This window comes from Symphalangus syndactylus, chromosome 9 (assembly GCF_028878055.3).
Source record: "Symphalangus syndactylus isolate Jambi chromosome 9, NHGRI_mSymSyn1-v2.1_pri, whole genome shotgun sequence".
In the NCBI taxonomy this organism is placed as follows: Eukaryota; Metazoa; Chordata; class Mammalia; order Primates; family Hylobatidae; genus Symphalangus; species Symphalangus syndactylus.
The window spans coordinates 27757766-27781248 of NC_072431.2; the positions used below are offsets into that span (position 1 = coordinate 27757766).

The 23483-nt window shown below is 31.9% G+C and overlaps 1 protein-coding gene across 8 annotated transcripts in view; it reads left to right on the top strand.

The window, feature by feature from the left end:
- Window positions 1-23483, top strand: part of NOVA1 (NOVA alternative splicing regulator 1) — a 150679-nt gene that overhangs the window by 110112 nt on the left and 17084 nt on the right. For 4 of the 8 annotated variants that reach the window (XM_055291613.2, XM_055291614.2, XM_055291616.2 and 1 more), the window contains 2 exons: window positions 6350-6516; window positions 14062-14133. In XM_055291613.2, coding sequence (XP_055147588.1) covers window positions 6350-6516; window positions 14062-14133 — 239 coding nt within the window. Of the gene's footprint in view, window positions 1-3179; window positions 3201-6349; window positions 6517-14061; window positions 14134-15963; window positions 16337-23483 lie in introns of those variants that run through there. The other 4 variants (XM_055291615.2, XM_055291617.2, XM_055291620.2 and 1 more) reach the window with 3 other exon arrangements.

Genomic DNA, 23483 nt, shown 5'->3' on the forward strand with positions numbered 1-23483 from the left:
GGTTTCACCGTGTTAGCCAAGATGGTCTCGATCTCCTGACCTCGTGATCCGCCCGCCTTGGCCTCCCAAGTGTTGGGATTACAGGCGTGAGCCACCATGCCCGGCCCGGAACCTACTTGTTAATAGTTTATATAATTTTAACAGTCTTCTTATACTGTATATTATTAGGTTGCTGAGGACTGGAAACAGCAAATTATAAGAGAAGAGCCTGTTATAATCAGATATTTTAGCAAACAGCAAGAATAAGTGGCAAATAGAGGAAAAATATGAAAACTAAAAGAATAGATACCACTCACAAAGCACTGTTTGTGTAAGAGTAAATATACATACCTCCAAATAGCAAGGAAATTTAAATGTATGAAAATATATATTGCATATTTCTTGATATGATAGAAACTAAATGTTTACTTGCTTGAAATAAATCCATGTTCATCAAAATATTAGCTATCTAAAATTAGTAATTTCTCTGCATAATAAGTAGCAGTTATCTCTATAAATTATCTGTATATCATGTTGTTTTAAATATGAGATTTGCCTGTTAGAGTAAATTGGTATTTACATTTTCTTAAGTTCTTTTGGAGGCCAAAATTATTGCTATAGATTGTCATAGAAGTATTAATAAATTTTCTACTACATTTTGGTATTATTGTTTTATTTTGTGATGTTTCAGTGTCACTTATCCAACCAAATGACTTACTCTACACTAACATTAATATTTCCTAAATAATTATGTCTGTATTCTTTCATAAGATACTGAGTTACATTTCCAGTAGGAATATAAACTGATGCATTTTCTTTTGTATGAACAGAATGTTCACTAATTTTCATTATAGATGACAATTGAAACTATGTGGATCAAATCATTAGCGTATGTTCGTTATTCTAGAATAGTCTTACTCTGGTTTGAATAATGTCTCAGGTATCTAAACAGTTTTTTATAGCACTTTAGACCACAACAAAAAATATTTTTCTCCCTAACAATATTATTTTAGGTAGAGTTCATTTTCAGAGTTTATCTATTTTTTTTCTACCCTAGGAAAAAGAAAAAAAATGTTAAACTATCCATTATTTCTCCTAGTACCTTTCTCAAAACACTTTTACCATGTGCCCTTTTTTAATGATAAATTATAACATTATAGTTTTTAAATCATTTTCCAAAATATATCTTTTTATGTTCATTGAATGATCTTATAAACCGAGAGACTTACTGGCTTTATAGATATTTTGCAGATAAAAAAGGCCTTAGAAATCAATCACATGTATGTTTCAAAATACAGACAAGAAATTTTAGACTCAGGAAGTCGTTTGTTTAAAAAAAAAAAATACTTGTTGAGTATCTGTAGTGTGCCAGGCACTCTTCTAGACACTGGAGATACAGTGGTAAGCATGACAAAGTCCCTTTCATACTGTTGTTTTTGTCTCTGCGGAGCCTGTCATTGTCTCCCAGTGTTTTTCATAACAGTTATTTTCTTTTACTATTCTTTCTCTGTGTTTTATTTATCTTATGTATAGTGTCTGTCCACATGAACTAGAATATGAGCTCCGTGAAGGCAGGGTTTGTTCGTTTGTTTTTCCTGTTTGGTCGTTGCTGTATCTTCGGCTTCTAATATGATACTTACTTAGTAGGGACTCAATACATTTTTATCAAATGAGTTAATGAACTGAGTAAAAACCATGAGCTAGGAGCATGTGGCATTCTGAAAGCCATGTGAAGTGTTCTTAGAATGGTCACCTATTGACAGCATAAAATGCTGCTGACGAGGCAAACAACATGAAGACTTGAAGATTAGATTTATCCAGGTGCAGCTGTGATGAATGCTTTCAGTAGAGTTGTAGAATCTACTAGATTCAAGGGGAAAAAAAAAGCCATATTGGAGTATATTCAAGATTGGGTGATGAGGAAGTAGAGAGAGTATCTATAAAACTCATTCAAGGAATTTTGAGGGATAAGGAAATTGAGCTGCAACTGGAAGAGGGATATGAGGTCAGTGAGAACTTTTAAATGTTTTTAAATGAAAATTGTAAGCATGTATAAAATAGTACAATTAATTTCTTTTTTTTGGTTGTTTTTTTTTTTTTTTTTTGAGACAGAGTCTTGCCCAGGCTGGAGTGCAGTGGCACGATCTTGGCTCACTGCAAGCTCCGCCTCCCTGGTTCACGCCATTCTCCTGCCTCAGCCTCCTGAGTGGCTGGGACTACAGGGGCTTGCCACCACACCCATCTAATTTTTTTTGTATTTTTAGAAGAGATGGGGTTTCACCGTGGTAGCCAGGATGGCCTCGATCTCCTGACCTCATGATCCGCCTGCCTCAGCCTCCCAAAGTGCTGGGATTACAGGCGTGAGCCACCGCACCCGGCCAATTAATTTCTTTATACCCTTCATCTATATCAACAGTATCAAGATTTGTCATGCCTAAAAAGTTTACTCCTTTTTTGTTGTTGCAGAAATATTTTGATGCAACCTCAGTCACGTTTTACCTGTACGTATTTCAGTATTCATCTCAGAAAAGAAAAAAAAAATGACACTATCTGTAAACTGATGCCATAATCTCACATGTTAAAGTTAATAGTAATTATGTGATGCTAAAACTCTGTCCTTGTCATTGCCTCAATTTTGTTTCAAGTGAAAATTGTTTAATTTTGGACCCAACCAAATTCTGATTTACATTTAGTCATAACATATTTTAAGTCTTCTTTTGTCTGGAGAGTAATCTCTTCTTTATTGATGAAGCTGCATCAGTTGTCTTATAAACTATTTTTGTGTCTTTGCTTCCTTATGGTATCGTTTATTGTTCAGTTTTCAGTATTAATCTATAGTGCTAAATGTTTGATTAGATTTAGGTTCAACTACTTTTGAGTACATCATAATTGGTTCTGTGTGTTTTTTATTACATCACATCAAGAAGCATATAATGTTTGGTTGTCCTACTCATCATGCTAATGTTGATCATTGAAGTCAGTTGGTAATACCTGATGTTTTTATTGAAAATTTTATATTAACCTTTCATCTGATGATTTTATCCATTTATGATCTTTACCAAACTTAATTTTGTCATTAGGTTTGCAAAAGAGTAATTTTCTAACTCTATCAATGTCTTTAAAAATTGTAGAAATTACAACATATTTCCTGCTGATGGGAATATTCAATAGAAAAAAAATTATGATGTAAGAAATAACTAACTGGAGAAGCAGTGGACTTGGTAGGTAAGGGGGCACAGGGCCCAGTGCATAAGTGATGGATCACCTTAGTTAGAAACAGGAACTGTGTAACTGACTTACCCAAACTTATAGCAGCACAGAATATATTTTATTAAATTTCTATGAAAACGTTTCTATTAAAACTGATAATTGTATGTAATTTTAGAAACCTGTGCATTTTTAGCATTTAATACTGTATGTTAAATCAAAACTTAAAGTCATTGTAAATGTCAATGCCTGTATTTGACATTGCCCCTTCTTATTATACTTTTTGTGATTTCTTTCTTGAAAGTGCAGTTTTAAATTAATGGTCTCTTAAGCCGGGCATGGTGGCTCACACCTGTAATCCTAGCACTTTGGGAGGCTGAGGTGGGCAGATCACTTGAGCTCAGGAGAGCAGCCTATGCTACATGTCGAAACTCTGTCTCTACAAAAAAAAATCCAAAAAATTAGCCAGGCATGGTGGTGCCTTCCTGTAGTCCCAGCTGCTTGGAGGGCCAAGGCATGAAGATCACTCTTGAGCCCAAGGTGGTCGAGGCTGCAGTGAGCCAAGATCTCACCACTGCACTCCAGCCTGAGTGATAAAGTGAGACTCTGTCTCAAAAAATTAATTAATTAATGATACCTTATATACCTCTATCTTATACAAAATATAGGCATGTACTTTTATGTAACTGGTTTTCACCTCTTGTTGCTAGTGTGTTTCAAAGAGAAATAAATACTACTGTTAAATAAAATGATAAATAACAGGCAGTTTAGTTTAGATACTAATTGAGCCTAAAAGCCTTTAAAATGACAAAACCAGCAACTTTTATGATTCATAGCCTCATTTTTTTTAACAGTTTGATCATACACCTGACAGTCTCCCTTTTTTGTGACTTTCTCCTAAAAATTACGGTTTTGTGTTTTCTGAGCGAAAAGGCCATAAGTTCAGTAGAATATGATAGCATCTTTTCTGAGGATTGTAGCATTTCTGAGTGGTAGATACAGAATCTCCTTTTTTCTTTCCTTCTTTTATGTTAATAATTCTAATGCAAATTATGTAATTTAATTTTCAAACAATATGTGCTGCAATTGTGAACCTGTGAACTATCTTCAAGTGTCCCACAGATGCTAATATGTGAAATTTAGCTTTAGACAGTCATAATTCTTTATGGCTCAGTAATTTCCACTCCCTATCTGTTAGTCTCTACAATCTGAAAAGTGTAGGGGCTACTGTGTGGTCTGACATGGTTTGTATTATCAGAATTTTATTGACAGCGTAGATTTATAATCTCTAGTTATTTAGTGCCATGTTTTGTTTCTTTTTTTTAAATCTCTATTTAAGTTAGACTGTTTTGACATCCACAAAAGAGCACTCTGTAGTTGTCTCCAAAAACAAGAGTGTAATCTGATCTGTTTTCATATTGTCTGCTGACCTGGATAAGAACACTTTGTATTAGCTATATTGATCAGTTCCTGTCCTTCCTAGTCATTTATTGGACACTTAATACAACCTTGTAAAGACTCCCTAGAGTATCCTCATAAACTAGATCATTTTATGCAGGAACCACAATATGTATATCAAGATAGACAAGAATGAGAAAAGCTGATTAAGAGAAACTGGAAAAATTAAACCCACAGACTCACATTATGTTTTTCAGGCTTTATCCACCCTTACAAATGAAAGCCATATATGTACTCTCTGTTGAAATATTTTGTAAAATCCAGGAAACTTAGATTTTTATAGAGTTGAATTTTCATTGTTTAAAACGTGACAATTTTATTTAGGTATATCTCTTAAGTTTTTCTTTTATTTCTGCTTCTAATTCCTGTAATCTAATTCTGTCTTCTAGAAGTATTAATGATATTCTTTTACTATTATTTGAATTTCAAAACTACTAGAAAATTAGTCTGTGTGTCAGGATCTTTAAAGCAGTATAAACTCCTTATGACTTTTTAAATATTTGTAGTTTCACAAATTTGCCCTTCAGAATGTATTTTAAAACATTTTACAAAGTACCTTGGAATTTTGAAACAGTAGCACCAAAAGGAAATATGTTAGGTATTTGAAAATATTTCCATTAATTCAAAAACTCTTTTATAAATTTTAAAATCCCATTTTTTGGAAAATTTTAACAACTGTTTAGAAAAGAAATACTTATTTCTTAGAAGCAAGTTCATATGTTATGTTGGGACACTGAGAAGATTACAGTGGAATACCAGGCTTCTACAATAAGCCTCAGAATAGTCTGAAAAACTAATTTATTTTTATTGCCTTAATGTATATCTGTAAAGTATAAAATAGGTGATAGGACGTGTGTGTTAGACACAATTTCACCTTAGTCTTGTGTTGCATCATATATTTACATTTTATTCACAAGATATGAAATAAATACTATTAATAATATCTTTAACAAATATTTATGAATTTCAAGTTTCATAAACTATTTAAATTTCATGTTTAGTCCTAATATTCTTTTTATTAAAATTTTATCATCAATAAAGACAGCACTGATTCATTTATCCAACAAATGTTTACCGTGTACCTATTGTGTGCCAGAAGCTATTGTAAACTTTGAGGATACTACAGCACAAAACAAAACAAATTTACACTCCACGTAGAGCTTATATTCTAGTGAAAAAGTAAAAAAATAAATGTAAAATATCGGGTAACAAGTGTTGCTATGATTAGAGGAAGAGCGTGGTAAGTGATGGAACAACTGTACCGTCTATGTTGTTACCACCATTATTTTCAGATTGTAATGTCCTACAATTCTCTGGTTTTATGTCTGTTTTTTCCCCCTGAAGAATAAGCCCTGTGAAAACTGGATTTATAGATCTTTACTGGCATGTTACCAGTTTCTAACCCTAAGTTCTTTTATAAGTACTCAATAAGTATTTGTTATGTCAATGAATCAGCGATATGTTCACAACTTCTCTGGATCTCTGATTCAGCTGCAATCCAAATGCCCTTTTTGAGACCAAAACAACTAGAAAGGAATTTATAAAAGGAATCATGAGAAGAGACATGTATATATTACGTGTGGTTCAATTAAATGTTTTAAATTAGAGTTCTGCATTTTACATTTTTTTATGATATCATCCTTTTTAATAATTTTGTTAATGCAAAATGTAGAATATTTTCTGAAAATCAATGTTTTATCCACAGGTACTACTGAGCGAGTGTGCTTGATCCAGGGAACAGTTGAAGCACTGAATGCAGTTCATGGATTCATTGCAGAAAAAATTCGAGAAATGCCCCAAAATGTGGCCAAGACAGAACCAGTCAGCATTCTACAACCCCAGACCACCGTAAATCCAGATCGCATCAAACAAGTGAGTGTTTAGTTGAGAAATCAAAGAGAAATATCCACAGCATAGTATAAGTTCCTTGCAAAAGAAGCCTTAAAGTGTTAGCATAAAACTTTTATTTTAAGCACACATAAAACATAACAGAGTTGTCATTTAGTTATTTAAAGGCTATCAAGATCTCATCCTTAGATTGATCAATTAATTTATTGATCAGTTGAATTATTTATTAGTGTTACATTGAGGAGCACTTATGTGACTCTTAGTGATTGCCCTTTTTAAATTTATAGACACAAATTTATAGGAATTGAATCTGTTTAAAATTATATCACTTTTTAAATAAAGTATAAGTATTGCAATGATACATTCAAAATTTCCAATACCCTATTTTTAGTGATATTTGTAGTTTTCAGGATAGTTATTATGCATAGAGGCTCCTGTTTTGTTAATTTTATTGTCATGTTCTACGTTTTTTATCAGAAAAATGTATAGTAAATTTATGTACCTACCATACAGTCCTTTGTTACGAATCAGTTATTGTGTTTTGTGTAACTTATGTAGTATTCATTTTTAATGTATGAGATTTTTTGTAAAAAATTTTACTTGGGAAAAACTGATGTGAGTTTTTAAGATTGAGTAATGGCTGACATGATGTAGGGGGAAAATGACATTATTTCATGTTAAATAAGGTGGATTCTTCCACCGTAAACTCTTTTACGTCTATAAATTTAATATGTTCATAATTATTGTTTCTACCTTTGCCTTTTTATAATTAGTATCTTAATTTGTGACTTAATTTTACTATCACAGACTATGGCTTCAAAAGAAATGTATTATTCTTCAGTAATTCACAGAATATTTAATTTACAGAATACTCATGTTCATTGTAATAAATTTGAAATGTAGCCCAAAGTCTTATTAATTTCATGTTTCTGAATTTAAAAAGTATTCTTATACTGAACAGTGTTATGAATCTTATAATTTTACCAATATATAGATAAATATAATGTTGAATAATGAAATATAAACATAGAAATTGATAATTAGGCAATATATTTTCAAATTATAGACTAATGTCTAATTTTATACTAATTACTTTTTTAAAAAAAATCCCTTTATGTTTAAATCATGAGTAGGTAGTTGTTATTCTATACAAAAATATTCATATTATAATCTTTGTCAATGTCAAATGGTTCAGTTTATACCCTTCATAAGTCTTAAAAGAAGTATCCCTTAATGTATACATGGGAGAATATAAATATTTTAAAGCTGTAAATATCAGTGGATATTTTATTTTTCACAGCCATTTATAGTTGTGTTTATTTTTTTTACCCTCAGTGAATACAAAGAATAGTTTGAAGACTGAATTCTTGAAAGTAATACTGTGACTTTGTCCAGAGTTTGAAAGTAGAAGTATAGTTAAAGACTTAGGTTAAAATCATCTGGGGCTAAGAGTTTACAGAATAAGCACTGAAGTATAAGGTCTATTGTCTTTCTGCCTTAATCCAGCCTGTAAATTCCTCCTTTTCTTTTGTAATTTCTGTGAGAAAATTCAAACATTTAGGGATAGAAGCCAATATCTTGATTTTTTTTTTAAGTAAAACATAAAATGTAGTAGTATGATACCATTGACAATATGTTCAGGACAGTGATATGAATTATTATTATTTTTTATAACAATAAATATCTCATACCACCAAATAATGGTCTATGAATCATTGTTAAAATTCTAGTTTTCTATATGGCAGTATGAGATTTACAGGCTATCATATATCCAGTGCCAGTATAGATTTATGAAGACTAGAATTTTAAAATATTTGCTTTATTTTTATTTGCCTTTTTGGATAATGTTACTTAAATTCAAGATAAGTATAAAAAATAATAGTGATTTATTGACTTTTGTGTATTTGCATCCATTTGTAAGCCTTGTAGGTATTCATGGAATTAGAAGTGTTGTTGGTTATTTAATATTTTCATGTAATCAATAATGTACGTGACAGTGTATCATTTAAAAGGATTTATTAAAAAGACAACACTAAATCTAGTAAGACATTGTATTTAGCACTTACATATTTTCTTTATATTATAAAAGTTGAAAATTTTACTTGAAAAATCTAGTAGAGCAGTGAAATGTATTTCTAAAATATTATAAATCAGTCAGACCTTTTGCTATAAGTTTGGGATTCTCTGACTTTCCAGGTATCCAATTTTACCAACGTAGTACTCTTTGCTGGATTATTCTCTAAATAATAAGTATATAAATTTAAATGACCTTAATTTTACTTCTGAAAAAGTATGCTGTTATTCAGTATAAAATAGTTATGTCTAAAATCATTTTCCAATAGAATAGATTAAAATACATTTTGTATGTTTCTTATGTATGTTTTAAACTAAGTAAATTGAATGAACCAGGTATTTTATCCCATTGAAAACTGCCCTTATTGACTGAGTGGGTTCTCAGACAAGTATAATTTCTTGGGAAAGTAGTGCCTGCTGGTCTCTCAGGTCTTTCATATAGTAGAATAATGAAATTTAGCATAATGGCCTTATATATAACTTGATGTATTAGATCTTGTGGAATATTTAATTCTTAATTCATATACGTATTTTTTTCTAAAAGCTACATCAGGGAAGAAGTAGTTATGGGCATTTAAAGAATTCTCTTGTATTTAAAAAAGTCAAAGTAAGATATCAAAAATATTTCATTTAACCCAAAGAGTTTTACTGTCGTCATGATAAATTGACAAAAATAGCACTTGTTAATTTGTTTGTTCATTATTCATGGGCATGAATAATTATGAATTTCCTAAATGCCTTCTTAGTAAGTAGCAAAATATACTAAATTGTAGCCCTTGCAGACCAGTTTGTGAGACAAGTACTTAAAATAACTTATAAAAATTAAAATTGTATTTATATACCAAAACTACAATGTAAACAATATGCTATAAAAATCCAGAGGCGTGGCCAGGCACTGTGGCCCACGCCTGTAATCCCAGCACTTTGGGAGACCAAGGCGAGCAGATCACCTGAGGTCGGGAGTTTGAGACCAGCCTGACCAACATGGAGAAACCCCATCTCTACTAAAAATACAAAATTAGCCGGGTGTGATGGCGCATGCCTGTAGTCCCAGCTGCTGGGAGGCTGAGGCAGGAGAATCACTTGAACCCAGGATGTGGAGGTTGCAGTGAGCCAAGATCGCGCCATTGCACTCCAGCCTGGGCAACAAGAGCGAAGCTCCGTCTCAAAAAAAAAAAAAAAAAAATTCAGAGGCGTGTAAAAGAAATACAGGCCAGAGTGACAGTTAATAGTCTTGTAAATAGATGAAAACTTGACTGGACCTTGAAGAATGTATAGGAATAGCCTAATTAGAGGAGAAGAAAGAAAAACACTTATTTTAGGAAGGTGAAACGATATGAATTTGGGGAGAAGGGTATCATATTTGTTGAATAGTAAGGAGACTGTATTGGCAGAAGTGGGACATTTATGTTGTGGTTGAGAGGAAATTGATGTTAGACAGATGGTATGGAGCCAGATAATGAAAAACCCTGGATGTCTAATCAAAGGACATCCTATGGAATACAGATTTGCCAAACATTTTCCTAAAGAGCACTTTTAATTTATCTGAAAGATTTTGGGGGAAAAAAAAGAGAAGTCACTTAGGCAGTTTGTTCTCTCTTGCACTAAAAATCCAGACAGACTCTTAGGGTGCTTGTAGGTACAGCTATTCATAGGAAAAGAGAACTGTGAATTGACTAGTTCAGATGCTGGAAGACAGTTCACATGTTGGAAAAAGAGGAGGATATTTGTCAGAAATTAAAAACTAAAGATGACAGTTCAATATTTAAATATTTTATTCATTTTGGTACAGTATGTATACAAATGGTACAGTATACAGATTTATTTAACAGAACTCAAAATAGGGGTTTGGGAAGGTGATTACTTCAGTAATGTTACTTCACTAGTAATAGATTTTGAATTACAATTGAGATTTGTTGTTCATTGCTGTTTTCACTTTGCCTATAAATATCAGAGGTTCTTGACAGTCTATTACTGCAGACTTGCTTGAAAGCAATCTCTGTTTATTACAGTGTTTATTAATAATAATATTCTCTGGCCCAGCAAAAGTGTCATTTGTTAACAAGAATTCATCTCATAATTTGTAATAATCGTACTTATTTCCAAAGGCCTAGTTATGTCTACATTTAATTAAGTACCTACTGTTAAATTCTTGATTTTTTAAAAAACTATATTCCAAAAGATCCACTGTTTTAAAATTGTTAATAATTATTCTGCATTAAGTATTTTCACCCTTCCATGTCTAAAGAATTATTAAACAGCCATTCAAGTAATGTAGATAAAATATATATTGTGCTTTTCCGTTTGAAAGAAAAAATGGTGCTAATAAATGAATCTGTCCTTCACATTCATTATTTGAAAAATGTAGAAAAAAATTTTTGTAGGAATGTGTACTTTGTTCTAATATATCAGTATATAATGTTATGTGGATATTCAATTAATTACATCTTCATGATGTATATCAGAAATTTTACTAAAGGATATTTAACATGAAACCACTAAACTTTAACTCTGCACAGTAAATGGATGTAAACAGTTTGCTTATAAAATGTTAAGGAAACAGGCCAGGTGCAGTGGCTCTTGCCAGTAATCTCAGCACTTTTAGGAGGCCAAGGCAGAGGATTGCTTCAAGCCAGGAGTTTGAGACCAGCCTGGGTAACAAAGTGAGACCCTGTCTGTATAAAATAATAATAATAATAATAAAATGAAATATTAAGGAAATAACTTGTACATTTATATGGTACATTGAAATATTTCTTATGGATTTTTGTTTTATAAGAAATCTGTATGGTTTTATCTATATGGTTGAGAACAACTATCACACCTGTTCCATTAATTTAATAATCTTTTACAAGTATTACTTTAGTATATCTACATTTAGCTGTTTATGAGAACACTTTTTCTCCTAGTATTTAGAAAACAATCAACTGAAATGAAACTTTCCAGAGTATTTTTATTGTTATAAATCGAATTTATAAAGCAGGGGTCCTTTGGTGCTTTAAAGTATTTATATGAATAATAGCTGGAAAACTCGTCACATCTTTATTTCATTACATTTTCATTATTTTAATAATTTAAACTAAGAAAATATAGAGACAACTTACTGTAACATTTCAACACTCTTATAACTTGAAACCCAAACTTACATAATTTTTACTTGTTTATTAAATATATTAAAATGTAACCTCTTAACAGATTATGATGTTTACCAACCAAAACTTTAATTATCTTAGGCACATTGATATTGTCTAGAAATTTAAAATCATTGATTTTATTCCTGTGGGAATGAAACAGCATCACAATTATCACGGATAATTTTGATGAATGTAAGTTGTATCAATTATTAATACATGTCCAGTATTTTATGTATATGCCAAGCAAAAAGAAAGGCAATAAAAATTGACAGATCGTATTAATCTAAGTGATTACAAATTCTGAGCCATTTGATATTAAATTTTAATTTTAATTAAAAGTTCAATTTGCAATTAAACTTTTTCTACATAGTTCTTTGCAGTTAAGACCTTGTTGAGAATTTGTATCCAAGACAAGGTGGATGTCATATTAAACCTATAGTACTTCAGAATTATTTTCCATTAGATAGTTCTTCTAATGGAAATAGAAGAGCTCAACACACATAGAATCGTGCTTCTGTAGGTTAATCAACATGGATTCTAACCTATATTGGGGGAAATGATCTCTAGATTTATTTAACATGTACTTAGTCACCAGACTCATTATTAATCTGAGATTAGTACAGAACAGATTTTTACATGTATGTTAACTACTCCCAGGTATCCTCTGTCGTAACAGTTGTAACCAGTAGTAGAAAAATAAAACCTTTACTGTTCAATTCATAGAACAATCGTAGCATGGAGTCATTAGCATATGTCTCAGCAAAGTATTGCATGGAAAATAAAATATTAGGGAAATTTTTAATGATTGGAAATGAAGTCTTTCTTGAGAAATAGCAAGAATTAATTATAAAAAACAAAAATAGAAAACAAAAGATTTAAAACTTTTTTAAAATTTTGAGGATTTACTGATTACTATAGCTCTCCTACCCTTTTTTTATATGATTTGGTAAAAATCTTGGTTTGACTCACTATTAGTTGTAGGTTTCCTAGAAGTATTTAGGTTTTAACTTTAGAAGAATCAGGAATTATTTGAGGAGTGGACTATATAAAACGTGGTATGCTGTTAGAACCAGTAGTATTTTGTTACTGGAGGGTAGTGAATTAACCAGAAGCCTGGAAATTTCTTATTCTTTTTTTTTTTTAAATTCTTAATGGCTTTATTGTACCCAAATTACAACTTTTGAAATGTTAAATGCAAAAATACCACTTCAAGTAATTTCGTCTGCTTTTCCTGATACTGCTGAACCTTTAAAGTTATGCTTTTGCTCATATCTGAGTAATTTTGACAAATATATATTAATATAATATAAAACAATGTCCATATACAAGTGTGTCTTTAATATAAAAACCTATCCCATTTCACCTATTTAGAAATATTATCTATTGAGGACGTAACATAAGCAATGCTATTTTGCTTAGTGAACATATGACACTTAAAAAAATTCTTAACATCTTACACTTTTAAGGTTTTTCTGTTAGACGTAAGAACTTTTTAAAATATCTTAATGAATTGTTCAACATGTGTAGATGGCCTTATACAACATATTATATATATATAGTAAGTGTATATGTTTAGAAGTGAACAATAAATATGATTCCTAATATTTTTGTGTTTATTTTTAACACAGCTGATGATGCTATATTATACTCTTCATCTATATTGAATTTACTGTTTAAGATAAATGATAAAAATATTATGATAAATTGTTAGAATGCTATTAGTTACCTGTTTATTAATATGAGGTTAATGTTTACATTTTCAGACGGGCCTTAAATTTATTAAAAATTAATATTTTAGAAGATAATGTGATATTAAGAACTCAGAACTTCAAATTTAATTGCTTTTAAGTATGGATCCCTAAATTCATGTGGAATCAACTTGTTGGTGATGTTCAACATATTAAGTAGGTGGATAATTTTATGCCAAAGTAAACTTCATTTCACCACTTCTTCAAATCTCCGACTGTATTCATTGATAGGAAAGTGACTCTTTTGGTTTTATTCATTGAACTTCTTGAATTTTTTTTTTTTACATCTCTTTTCCCCAAGAAAACAAGAGGGAAAGAAATGAAACTGCTATTCATGAATATGGTCAGGATACTTTTAGTACTCATGTGAATTTTTATCAGTCACCGTCATGATTTCAAGTCATGAATTTATTTTTACATGCTTATGCATGCATGTTTACATGCATTAGTTACTTAATTGATGTTAAAATCCATTAAATTCAAATGATAGGAGAAAAATTTGTTCATAGGATTTTGTTCTCGTTATATTACATTTTATTTTATTTTGTTTTATTTAAATAATCAGTTTAAGGCTTATAAAGGTTGATTTGCTCCTGAACTGCTTTGTTTCCCAGACATTGCCATCTTCCCCAACTACCACCAAGTCCTCTCCATCTGATCCCATGACCACCTCCAGAGCTAATCAGGTACAGTATCATCCTGTCATCTACACCATACTTTTCACGGGTGATTGCCTGCAAACTGGAGAAAAAGATAATGGTGGGTTAAGGATTTATTCGTTCATTCACATATATGCACCATAATCAGATTCCAAATAACCTAAGAAAGAAATATCAATTATTTCTAAAATTTTATATGCATTTTTAATTTTAGATAACAAATACTATATTCAGATATTAAACTACTATAATTTTTTATTATTTTTCCTTAAAATTGTGACTACCTAATGGAGCACTGAAGGCTATTTATTGAATTGGTATTTTTAATCTCCCTTATTGTATCTTTCTAGAATTTTTCATATGTAAGTTAAGGATATAATAGATGTAAAAAAAAAAATGCATAAATTGAGCAAAGGTATATCTTTAAAAGTGAATGCAATTTTATTTGCTTTTTATTTGAGACATGCCTTATGATGTAAACAACTTTCAACTATTGATGAAAAAAAGCATTTCTAGCAATCTAAAAGAAACTGAAAATTGGTATTTGTGGTAATTTTAATGTTTAACAACTCAGGAGATGGTGTTTTCTTAGTATTTTAAAAAAATGCTAAGCATTTTCATTGCTCTACTGACAAACTTTGCAAGTAGAATATATTTTATTAGTTTGATTTATGATTGTTTTGGTACTGTTTGTAGGTCATTCTTCAAAAATGTAGTTATTTTTGACAAATATAAGAAGATCATCTAAAATATTTGTGTAATTCAGAGCCATACTGTACTTTAATTTGACAATGTTGAATAATATATTTATTAAAATTATTAAACACATTTTTATTTTGTGTGAGTTGAACTTCATTTAGGTGAGAAATGTTATTTTCTTTAATATTTTTGCTTTTTTAAATAAAAGGCTTTATGGGGTTATTTAAATATTAAAATAAGCTTATCTGTTTAATATATTTTTCATATAGTTGACTAACAAATTATTAACTTTGAACTATATTTGCTAAATATATTAAATGTGGCTTTTGCGTATTATCTGCTATAAGACTGTCAGAACTATTTTGCTGATTTGTTGATCCTAATACTTTTGCAACCTGAAGAAAGATTTAAATATAATAACTGGAAGCTAAACTAACATTTAGGATGCTATTTTATACTACAGGTTTGATTTTCATTTTATGCAATAGCGTTCCCTTCAAACAAAAGCATTTTATAATGCAAACATTTTTAGGCCCAGTAAAGTGGTTAGTAAAGTACACATCTCCAGTGGTAAAACCCAGCACTTCTCTTTGAAGGAAATGGTACTACATAAAGTGACAACCAAGCTTGTATTACAAATGCATGAAGTTTAAAAGTATACTTACAGTTTTACTCTACATACCTTATCTTTTACTGAGTTTTAATTATATGGTATAAAAACCTTTTAGGAAAACAACTGATTTTGTGTTTTTAATATTTCTTTTGTACTTTATCGTTCAGTCTTTTCCAAATGTAAACATGACAAACACAACCACGATACAAATAAAACGAATGATTTTTCTCAAGGTAAAAAACCTTGGATCTAGAAAAGAAAACCTCCTTAATAATTTTGCCTTTGAAGCTAAATTTGTATTTTCTTTCATTTATTCTTATATGAACTTGTGAATCTTTATAAAATGGTTTCTTTAAAAGGTGAATTATATATTATATTTTAGTTCACTAATATTGTATTTTTACCCTCTAAAGTACTACATTTACCCTTGCCAAATCTAAATTTTGCTATTTTGAAATAATAGGTCATTTGTAATTTTATATTCTGTCCACTATACTCTGTTATGTTGTTACTTATACTCTGTTTTCTTCTGTTCTTGTACAAAGAAGCATAATATCTCCTGGATATCATGAAGCAAGATATAAGAGAAGAACAAAACAAAATCCATAATTCATTGAAAGAATTGTAATCATCAATCTTTCATATTATTAATAGTTTGTAATTATTTTCTCCGCAACAGTATTTTCCAGTAGATTCTAATCATGTGGTAGGGCAGAAGGAAATGTGTTTTTTGTTGTTCATTTGTTTCTTGTCGATAGTCCCAATTAATTTAGCTTTGCTATACTGACTTATATCTGGAAGTATATAACCAAGATAAGAAAATAGGTTCTAATATGATCATCTTAAGCTAATTGTAATAAAAAGAACTAATGGATTGTCAATATTCAGAAAACCAAAAATAAAAAACACAGAAAACTATTCAAGGAGTAAGTTTGATCTGCATTTCCAATATTTAAAAATACTTTTTATTCTTTTAAAAATGATGACATGTTTCAGTACATACCGAATTTTACTTTATTAACCTTGAGACCCCTTAACACGTTTCCATAGGTCACACTGACAGACTCTGACTACAATGTTGTCCTATAATAATTTCCTCCTTAAAACTGAAAGACTATATGAGAAGCCTTATAAAATGATGGCATGGTGGCTCACACCTGTAATTTCAATACTTAGGAAGGCCGAGGCAGGAGAATCACTTGAGGCCAGGAGTTTGAGACCATCCTGGGCAACATAACATAGCCGAGACCCTGTCTCTAAAAATGTATACATTTTGAAAATTAACTGGGCATGGTGGCACTTGCCTATAATCCTAGCTACCTGGAGCCTGAGGTGGAAGGAGTGCCTGAGGCCAGGAGTTCGAGGCTGCAGTGAGCCATGATCATGCCACTGCTCTCCAGTCTTGTGTGTTACCTTAAGTCTCAGTTTTCCCATCTGTGAAATTCAAACAATATTGCCTCATAGGATTGACATAAGAAATGAAGAACAGTTACCTCTTCTTAGAACAGTGTCTTGAATGTAATAAACATCATATAAATGTTAGGTTATGTTTATTTAATTTCTTATCTGTCAAGTGATAATGAAAAAGATTATTCTTTAACATAGTAAATAATAAAGCAAATGGCTTATTAAAGCTTTTGAGTTTTGCCTTTGGAAAGATTCTAGTATTAGTATTGGCTGTTTTTTCAACTCTAAAATATTTCTGTGATTAAAGCCTGTCTGCTTAAATTACTTTACAATTATTTTCTAGTAAGAGTACTCAGTTACTTGTTGTCTAAAAGTACATAAAATTGCTCTTCTTCCCCTACTGAAGAAGAAACATTATAAGAACTAACAGTTTTACAACTTGTATTTCTGTGCGTGTTTCATATTGTAAGGTACAAGTTTGATATTTTTCTACACATGGGGTTTTAAATATGAAGCAGATATAAAAATATAGTAAATCAAATTATTTAAAGCAACATGTTTTAACTTTCAAATAAAACTTAAACAGAATCAGTAGCGTTCAATCAGTTCTAAGTTATTAATACTAAGTTACTCAGTCACTCCATTAAGATTCAACAAAATGGTTTTGTTAATCAGTGGTACCAAAAATTAAATTTTGGTTTTAACCTTAGTCCTTGTTAGCTCTTCTGGAATTTTTCTGAAATTTCATGAAAAGAATAAAAGAATGATTTCAGAAATATATGTTTAGAAACATTTGTTTATTTACTGATAAGTTTGAAATTATAAGCATTTATCAAATTGTATAAAACACATGAAAACAGATAGCTTATATATAGTACCCTTACTATGGTTGCAGAAAAATAAAAATAAAAATAATTGGTCCCATTTTAAATTCATGACCACAAGTCACAAATGGATTCGTAATTCTGTCATTCATAAGCTCATTGACTTTCTTATTCTCTTATTCTCTAGATGACTATTTCAAAAGTTCTCCTCTCTTTTCAATCCTATATTAATTTTCATTTGCTGTATAACAAATTACCACAAACTTACTTAGTGGCTTAAGCAACACACATTTATTTTCTTATAATTTCTGTAGGTCAAGAGCCCATGCATGACTTAAGCCAGGCAGGCTGAGCCCTTTACTTGTGACCTCACAGGGCTGCAATCAGTGTTGGCTGGGCTGCATTCTCACCTATAGGTCTGACTAATATGCTTCCCTGTTCATCCAGATTGTTGGCAGCATTCAATTTTTGTGAGGGTTTTTTTTTTTTTTTAACCTGTTTGACTGAGGGCCACAACTTATAACTGGCTATTGGCTACAGGCAACTTTCAGATTCTAGAGGCCACCCACAGTTGCCTACCACATGACCCTCTCCACAGGGCCTTCAAAACTTGGCTGTTTGCTTCTTGCAAGGCCAGTAGGAGAATCTCTCTACATTGTGTGCCAGCAAAAATGGAGTCTTACATATTGAACCAAATCACAGGAGTAACGTTCTCACCACCTCTACCCTACAACATAATTTAATCATGCTAATGACATTGCATCACTTTTGCCATATTCTTGTAGTGAGAAGTAAGTCATGTGTCCCACTCACACTCAAGGGGAGAAGATTGTACAGGTTGTAACACCAGTGGGTAGAGATCATGGAAGTTTTCAAAGAATTGTCCCTACCACAACCCCCACAATGTTTCTTGCTTCTTATTCTCTCCCAGCTAATGACCTTACTTCCTTTCGTACTTCACTGAGAAAATTGAAGCAATCAAAAGTGAACTTCCACAAACTCATACCAACAAATACTTAATGAAGCATCATTTATACCCACAGTCTACCTTCTCATCAATTACTATAGGTAAATTTTCCCTGCTCTTGTCTAAAACCATTCATTTCAGTTGTCCATTAAACCTCATTCTTCCTTTACTCAAGAACATTCCTGCAGCAATTCTACGTTCTCTCTCTTCTTCTTCTGTCAAGTTTTTGCTCTCTACAGAATCATTCCCATCAGTGTGCAACTGTTTTTTCTCTCATCTTAGAAAACCAAACAAAACTTTCTTAGTGTCACTTCCCCCACAAGCTAATGCCCTATTTCTTCTACTCCTTTGTCGTAAAACTTACAAAAGTATTATCTCTACTCTCTATTTCCCAGTGTCTGTATTCCCATTCTTAAATCCACTTCAGTCACATTTTTGCCTCCGCCATTCCACCAAAACTCTTTGCCAAGGATATCAGTGATGAGCACTTTGCTAATTCCAGTAGTCTGTTCTTAGTCTACATATTACTTTATCTACCAACAATATTTGTTAAAATTTATCACTTCCACCTCCTTGGTATACTTTGTTTACTTGGCTTCCAGGATACTACACATGTTTGGTTTTCCTCCTGCATGGTTCAATTTTGCTTCTTCTCAGAATCCTTTGCTAGTTTATTCCCTTATTCCTATCTACTTAATGATGAAGTGCTCCAGGTCTCAGTACTTGGGAATTCTTCTGAGTCTTCTTTCTCCGTTACCTTGGCTTTTATATGCTGACATCTGTAAAATTTACGTCTCCATTGTGGGACAAATGTACTGTTATCTTAGTCCATTTTAGTCCATTTTGTGCTGCTGTAACAGAATACCTGTGATGGTAATTTATAAAGAACAGAACATTTTTTCTCACAGCTCTGAAGGCTGGGAAGTCCAAGATCAAGGCACTGGCATCTGATGAGGGCTTTCTTGCTGTGTCTTGAAATCGCAGAAGACAGAAGTACAAAAAGGGGATGAACACTGTGTTCCTACGTGGCAGAAGAGGAGAAGAGAGAAAACTCACTCCTGAAAGCTCATTTTGTAGTGTTATTAATCAAGTCCTCATGACTTAAACACCTCCCAAAAGGCCCCACCTCCCAAAACTGTTGCATTGAGGATTAAGTTTCCAACACATGAATTTTGGAATGGACAAAAACATTTAAACCATAGCAACCATGAACTAAAGAAGCTTAATCTTTATTATTCCTCACATGTGCAGACTTATTACCTAATTTTATGTCCATAATTTTAAATTTTGTTTTCCCAAAGATGTCCTCTAAAATTGTATATGCTTCAGGCCCCACATAACTTGTGTTCACCTTTATCTCTGGTCCAGTTCTCACAGTGAGACTCCAGACTATGTTCAGTTCCCCACTCAGGCTTTCCACTTACATACCTAATTGATATCTTACATGCAGTAAGTCCAAAAACTACCCCTAACCTGTTCCTTTTAAAATAACTCAGTTTTTTATTTCTTTGCTGCCACCTGAAATAGTTTACCATTTCGCTGAGTAAAAGCCAACATCTCCAAAATGGCCTTATAAAGGCCTTTGCCACATTATCTCTTTATTTCCTGCCACTCGCCTCCTCACTCATGTTGGCCCAACCACATTGACATTTGTTGCCCCTTGCAGACATCAGGCATACCCTAACCTCAGTATTTTTCTCTTGCTATTCTCTGCATGAAATTCTCTTATCATAGAGATCTGCTTGGCTAACATCTTCATAACTTTCTAGTCTGTTCAAAATTCACCTTCTCCATAGGACTTACCTGACCTCCTTATATGGCAACCTGGCCTCCCCCTTCCCCCCCCGTACTCCTGATTCCCTTTATCTTGCTGTTTTTTAGGCTTTTTTCCATTGCCTCATGAATACTGTATACTTGGCTTATTATCATGTGTATTGTGTATTGTGTTTCTTAGAATTGCATGAGGATAGGGTTTTTTTCTGTTTTATTCTCTGATGTATGTGAAGCACTAGCCTGGAACATAATAGGTCCTCAGTAAATATTTGTTGAATGACTAGCGTTAGTTGAAAGAATAGGCTTACAAGTCTATATGTTCTAAAATTCTTTTTTTTTTTTTTTTACAATATTTGCAATGAAATTTTGCATAGAATTCTCTCTAAAAATATAAACCAACTAGAAAAGAATACTTTTAGTTGAATGAAGAGATTAAGCTAAAAGAACATAGCCTTCTTAGCTTGACGTCTATTTTATGCCTTACAGTATTCAGAGCACAATTTGAAAACCAGCTGGGCACTTGTCTCAAATACGAATATTATCATAATTCTCCAACAAAATATAAAAATTAGGGCCGGGTGCAGTGGCTCACGCCTGTAATCCCAGCACTTTGGGAGGCCGAGGCGAGTGGATCACTTGAAGTCAGGAGTTCAAGACCAGCCTGGCCAACGTGGTGAAATCTTCTACTAAAAATACAAAAATTAGCTGGGTGTGGTGGTGCGTGCCTGTAATCCCAGCTGTTCAGGAGGCTGAGGCAGGAGAATTGCTTGAACCCGGGAGGCGGAGGTTCCAGTGAGCTGAGATCACGCCATTGCACTCCAGCCTGGGCAACAGAGCAAGACTCCATCTCAAAAAAAGAGAAGAATTAATTTGTATTCTTTCAGCGTATGTGTGATTAGTGTATTGTGTTTGTGTGATATCAAGATAATGTTCAGCAGAAATATATAAGAAGGTCCTAGAAATATCATGACATCCATTTTTAATGAACTTATTTATTTTGTTATGTATATTAGATTTTATGTGCATTGCTTATCATTAGGATGAGAGTTACAAAATTGCTGATATTTGATTATAATTTCCTGTGGCTCAACCTAGTATGTATCATATACATATCAAAATTGCAAACATTCTTGGGAATAAATTGAACCAAAAACACTGAATTCATATTAAGTAATATACAATTTTTATATAAAGGCATGAAACACTCCCTTAATAAATGGATAGACTTATTATAATTTTTGTGGGGAAGATTTAATATAGGAATATCAATCCTTTTTAAATTAAAATATAAATATATTACAATTTTCATCATGTTCCCATTTTTCTGAGATCATTTGAGAGAGAAAATTATTTTAATATTCATATAGAAACAAATCCCTGATAATTACCATCAGTCAACTCATAAAAGAAATATCAAGAAACTAGTAATATTGAGGTCACCCAGCATTAAAATTTACTATAAATGTGTCACAATAAAAGTGGCATACAAATAGATGCAATTGATAAATGAGGTAAATAGACATTTCTGAAATAGATCCAAGTAAAGTCATGCATCACGGATATGTTCTGAGAAAAGTATCCTAAGTGATATTGTTGTGTGAACATCATAAGAGTGTATTTACATGACCCTAGATGGTATAGCCCATTACAATACACAGCCTGTTGCTCCTAAGCTACAAACCTATACAGCCTGTTACTATACTGAATACTGCAGGCAATTGTAACAGTGATATTTGTATATCTAAAGATATCTAAACAGAAAAGGTAATGCTTTGGCTACTACATCACTAGGCAGTAGGAACTTTGCAGCTCCATTATAATCTCATGGGACTGCCATATATGTGGCCTGTCATTGGTGAAAACGTCACAATGCAGCACATGACTATATATGGGAACTTAATGTATGCTAAAGAAAAACAGTGTGATCTAGGGATTTGGAGAATTGTGCTCTTGAGCCATAATACCTGGCTTCCAATCAAATCTTTGTTACATTCGAATTTTATAATGTGTGAGGCCACATTTTTTTATTTTGCCATGCGTGTTTTCTCATTGTAAAATGTGACTACCTACCTCGCAGAGTTGTCATGACTTTTAAATGAATGAATACATGAGAAATATTTAGAACACTGCCTGGTCCAAAGTAATATATAAGTGTAATTTTAATTCATTATTAAAAAGGATGTTTTATTTTATAAATGGTGCTGGTATATTGACTGTCCACCTGAAAGAAAATAAATTTCTACCTCAGACCATATGCAGAAATAAATCTCAATGCATTCAAGATTGAAACTGCAAGCCTATTTGAAATTATGGTGTACGAAATCAAGGATGACTTAAGCAAGGAGGAAATCCAAAACATAAAAAGTTACCGGATTTGAGTATATAAACATTTATTATTTTTGGTATGGCAGAATATGCCATTAATAAGCAAAAGAAAACAGTACATTTGGAAAAAATATGTTGAACACATGACAGTTAATTAGTATCTCGGCTATACAGAGAACTCCCAGGTTCATATGAAAACCCAATATAAAAATGAAAAGACAATTTATGGAGGAGGGAATGGAAATGTCCAATACAGATATAAAAACATGTTTAACTCACCAGTCATCAGGGAAATTGGAATCAACATCACACATTTGCACTACTTTATATCAGATAGACAAAACTTTATGTTTGTGTATAATACACGTATCAGAAATTCAAGATGTGTGTGTGTTTATAAATCTAAAGTGCTGGCAAAGATACAAGAAATAAACATGCTCATACAATGTTGATATAAGAAATGCTACATTCCAGCTTTTGAGATCTATCCTGTAAAACTTACTGCACCAATACTTAGAAACAAACAAAAGAACGTATGTGTGGCAAAAGTTGGAAAGCAATTTCACCCTTAATCACAGGAGAGTGATTAAATAAATTCTGATATTGCAGAATAATATGTGGTGAAGCTATTTAAAATGCTGAGTTAGATCTGCAGAAACTAGCCTAGAATAGTGTCATACAATATGAAGAAAATTCAGTTGCTAAGAAACATTTGGCCCCATCTTTAATAGCCAAAAAACTTTGTTCATGTATTATTAGAGTGATGACA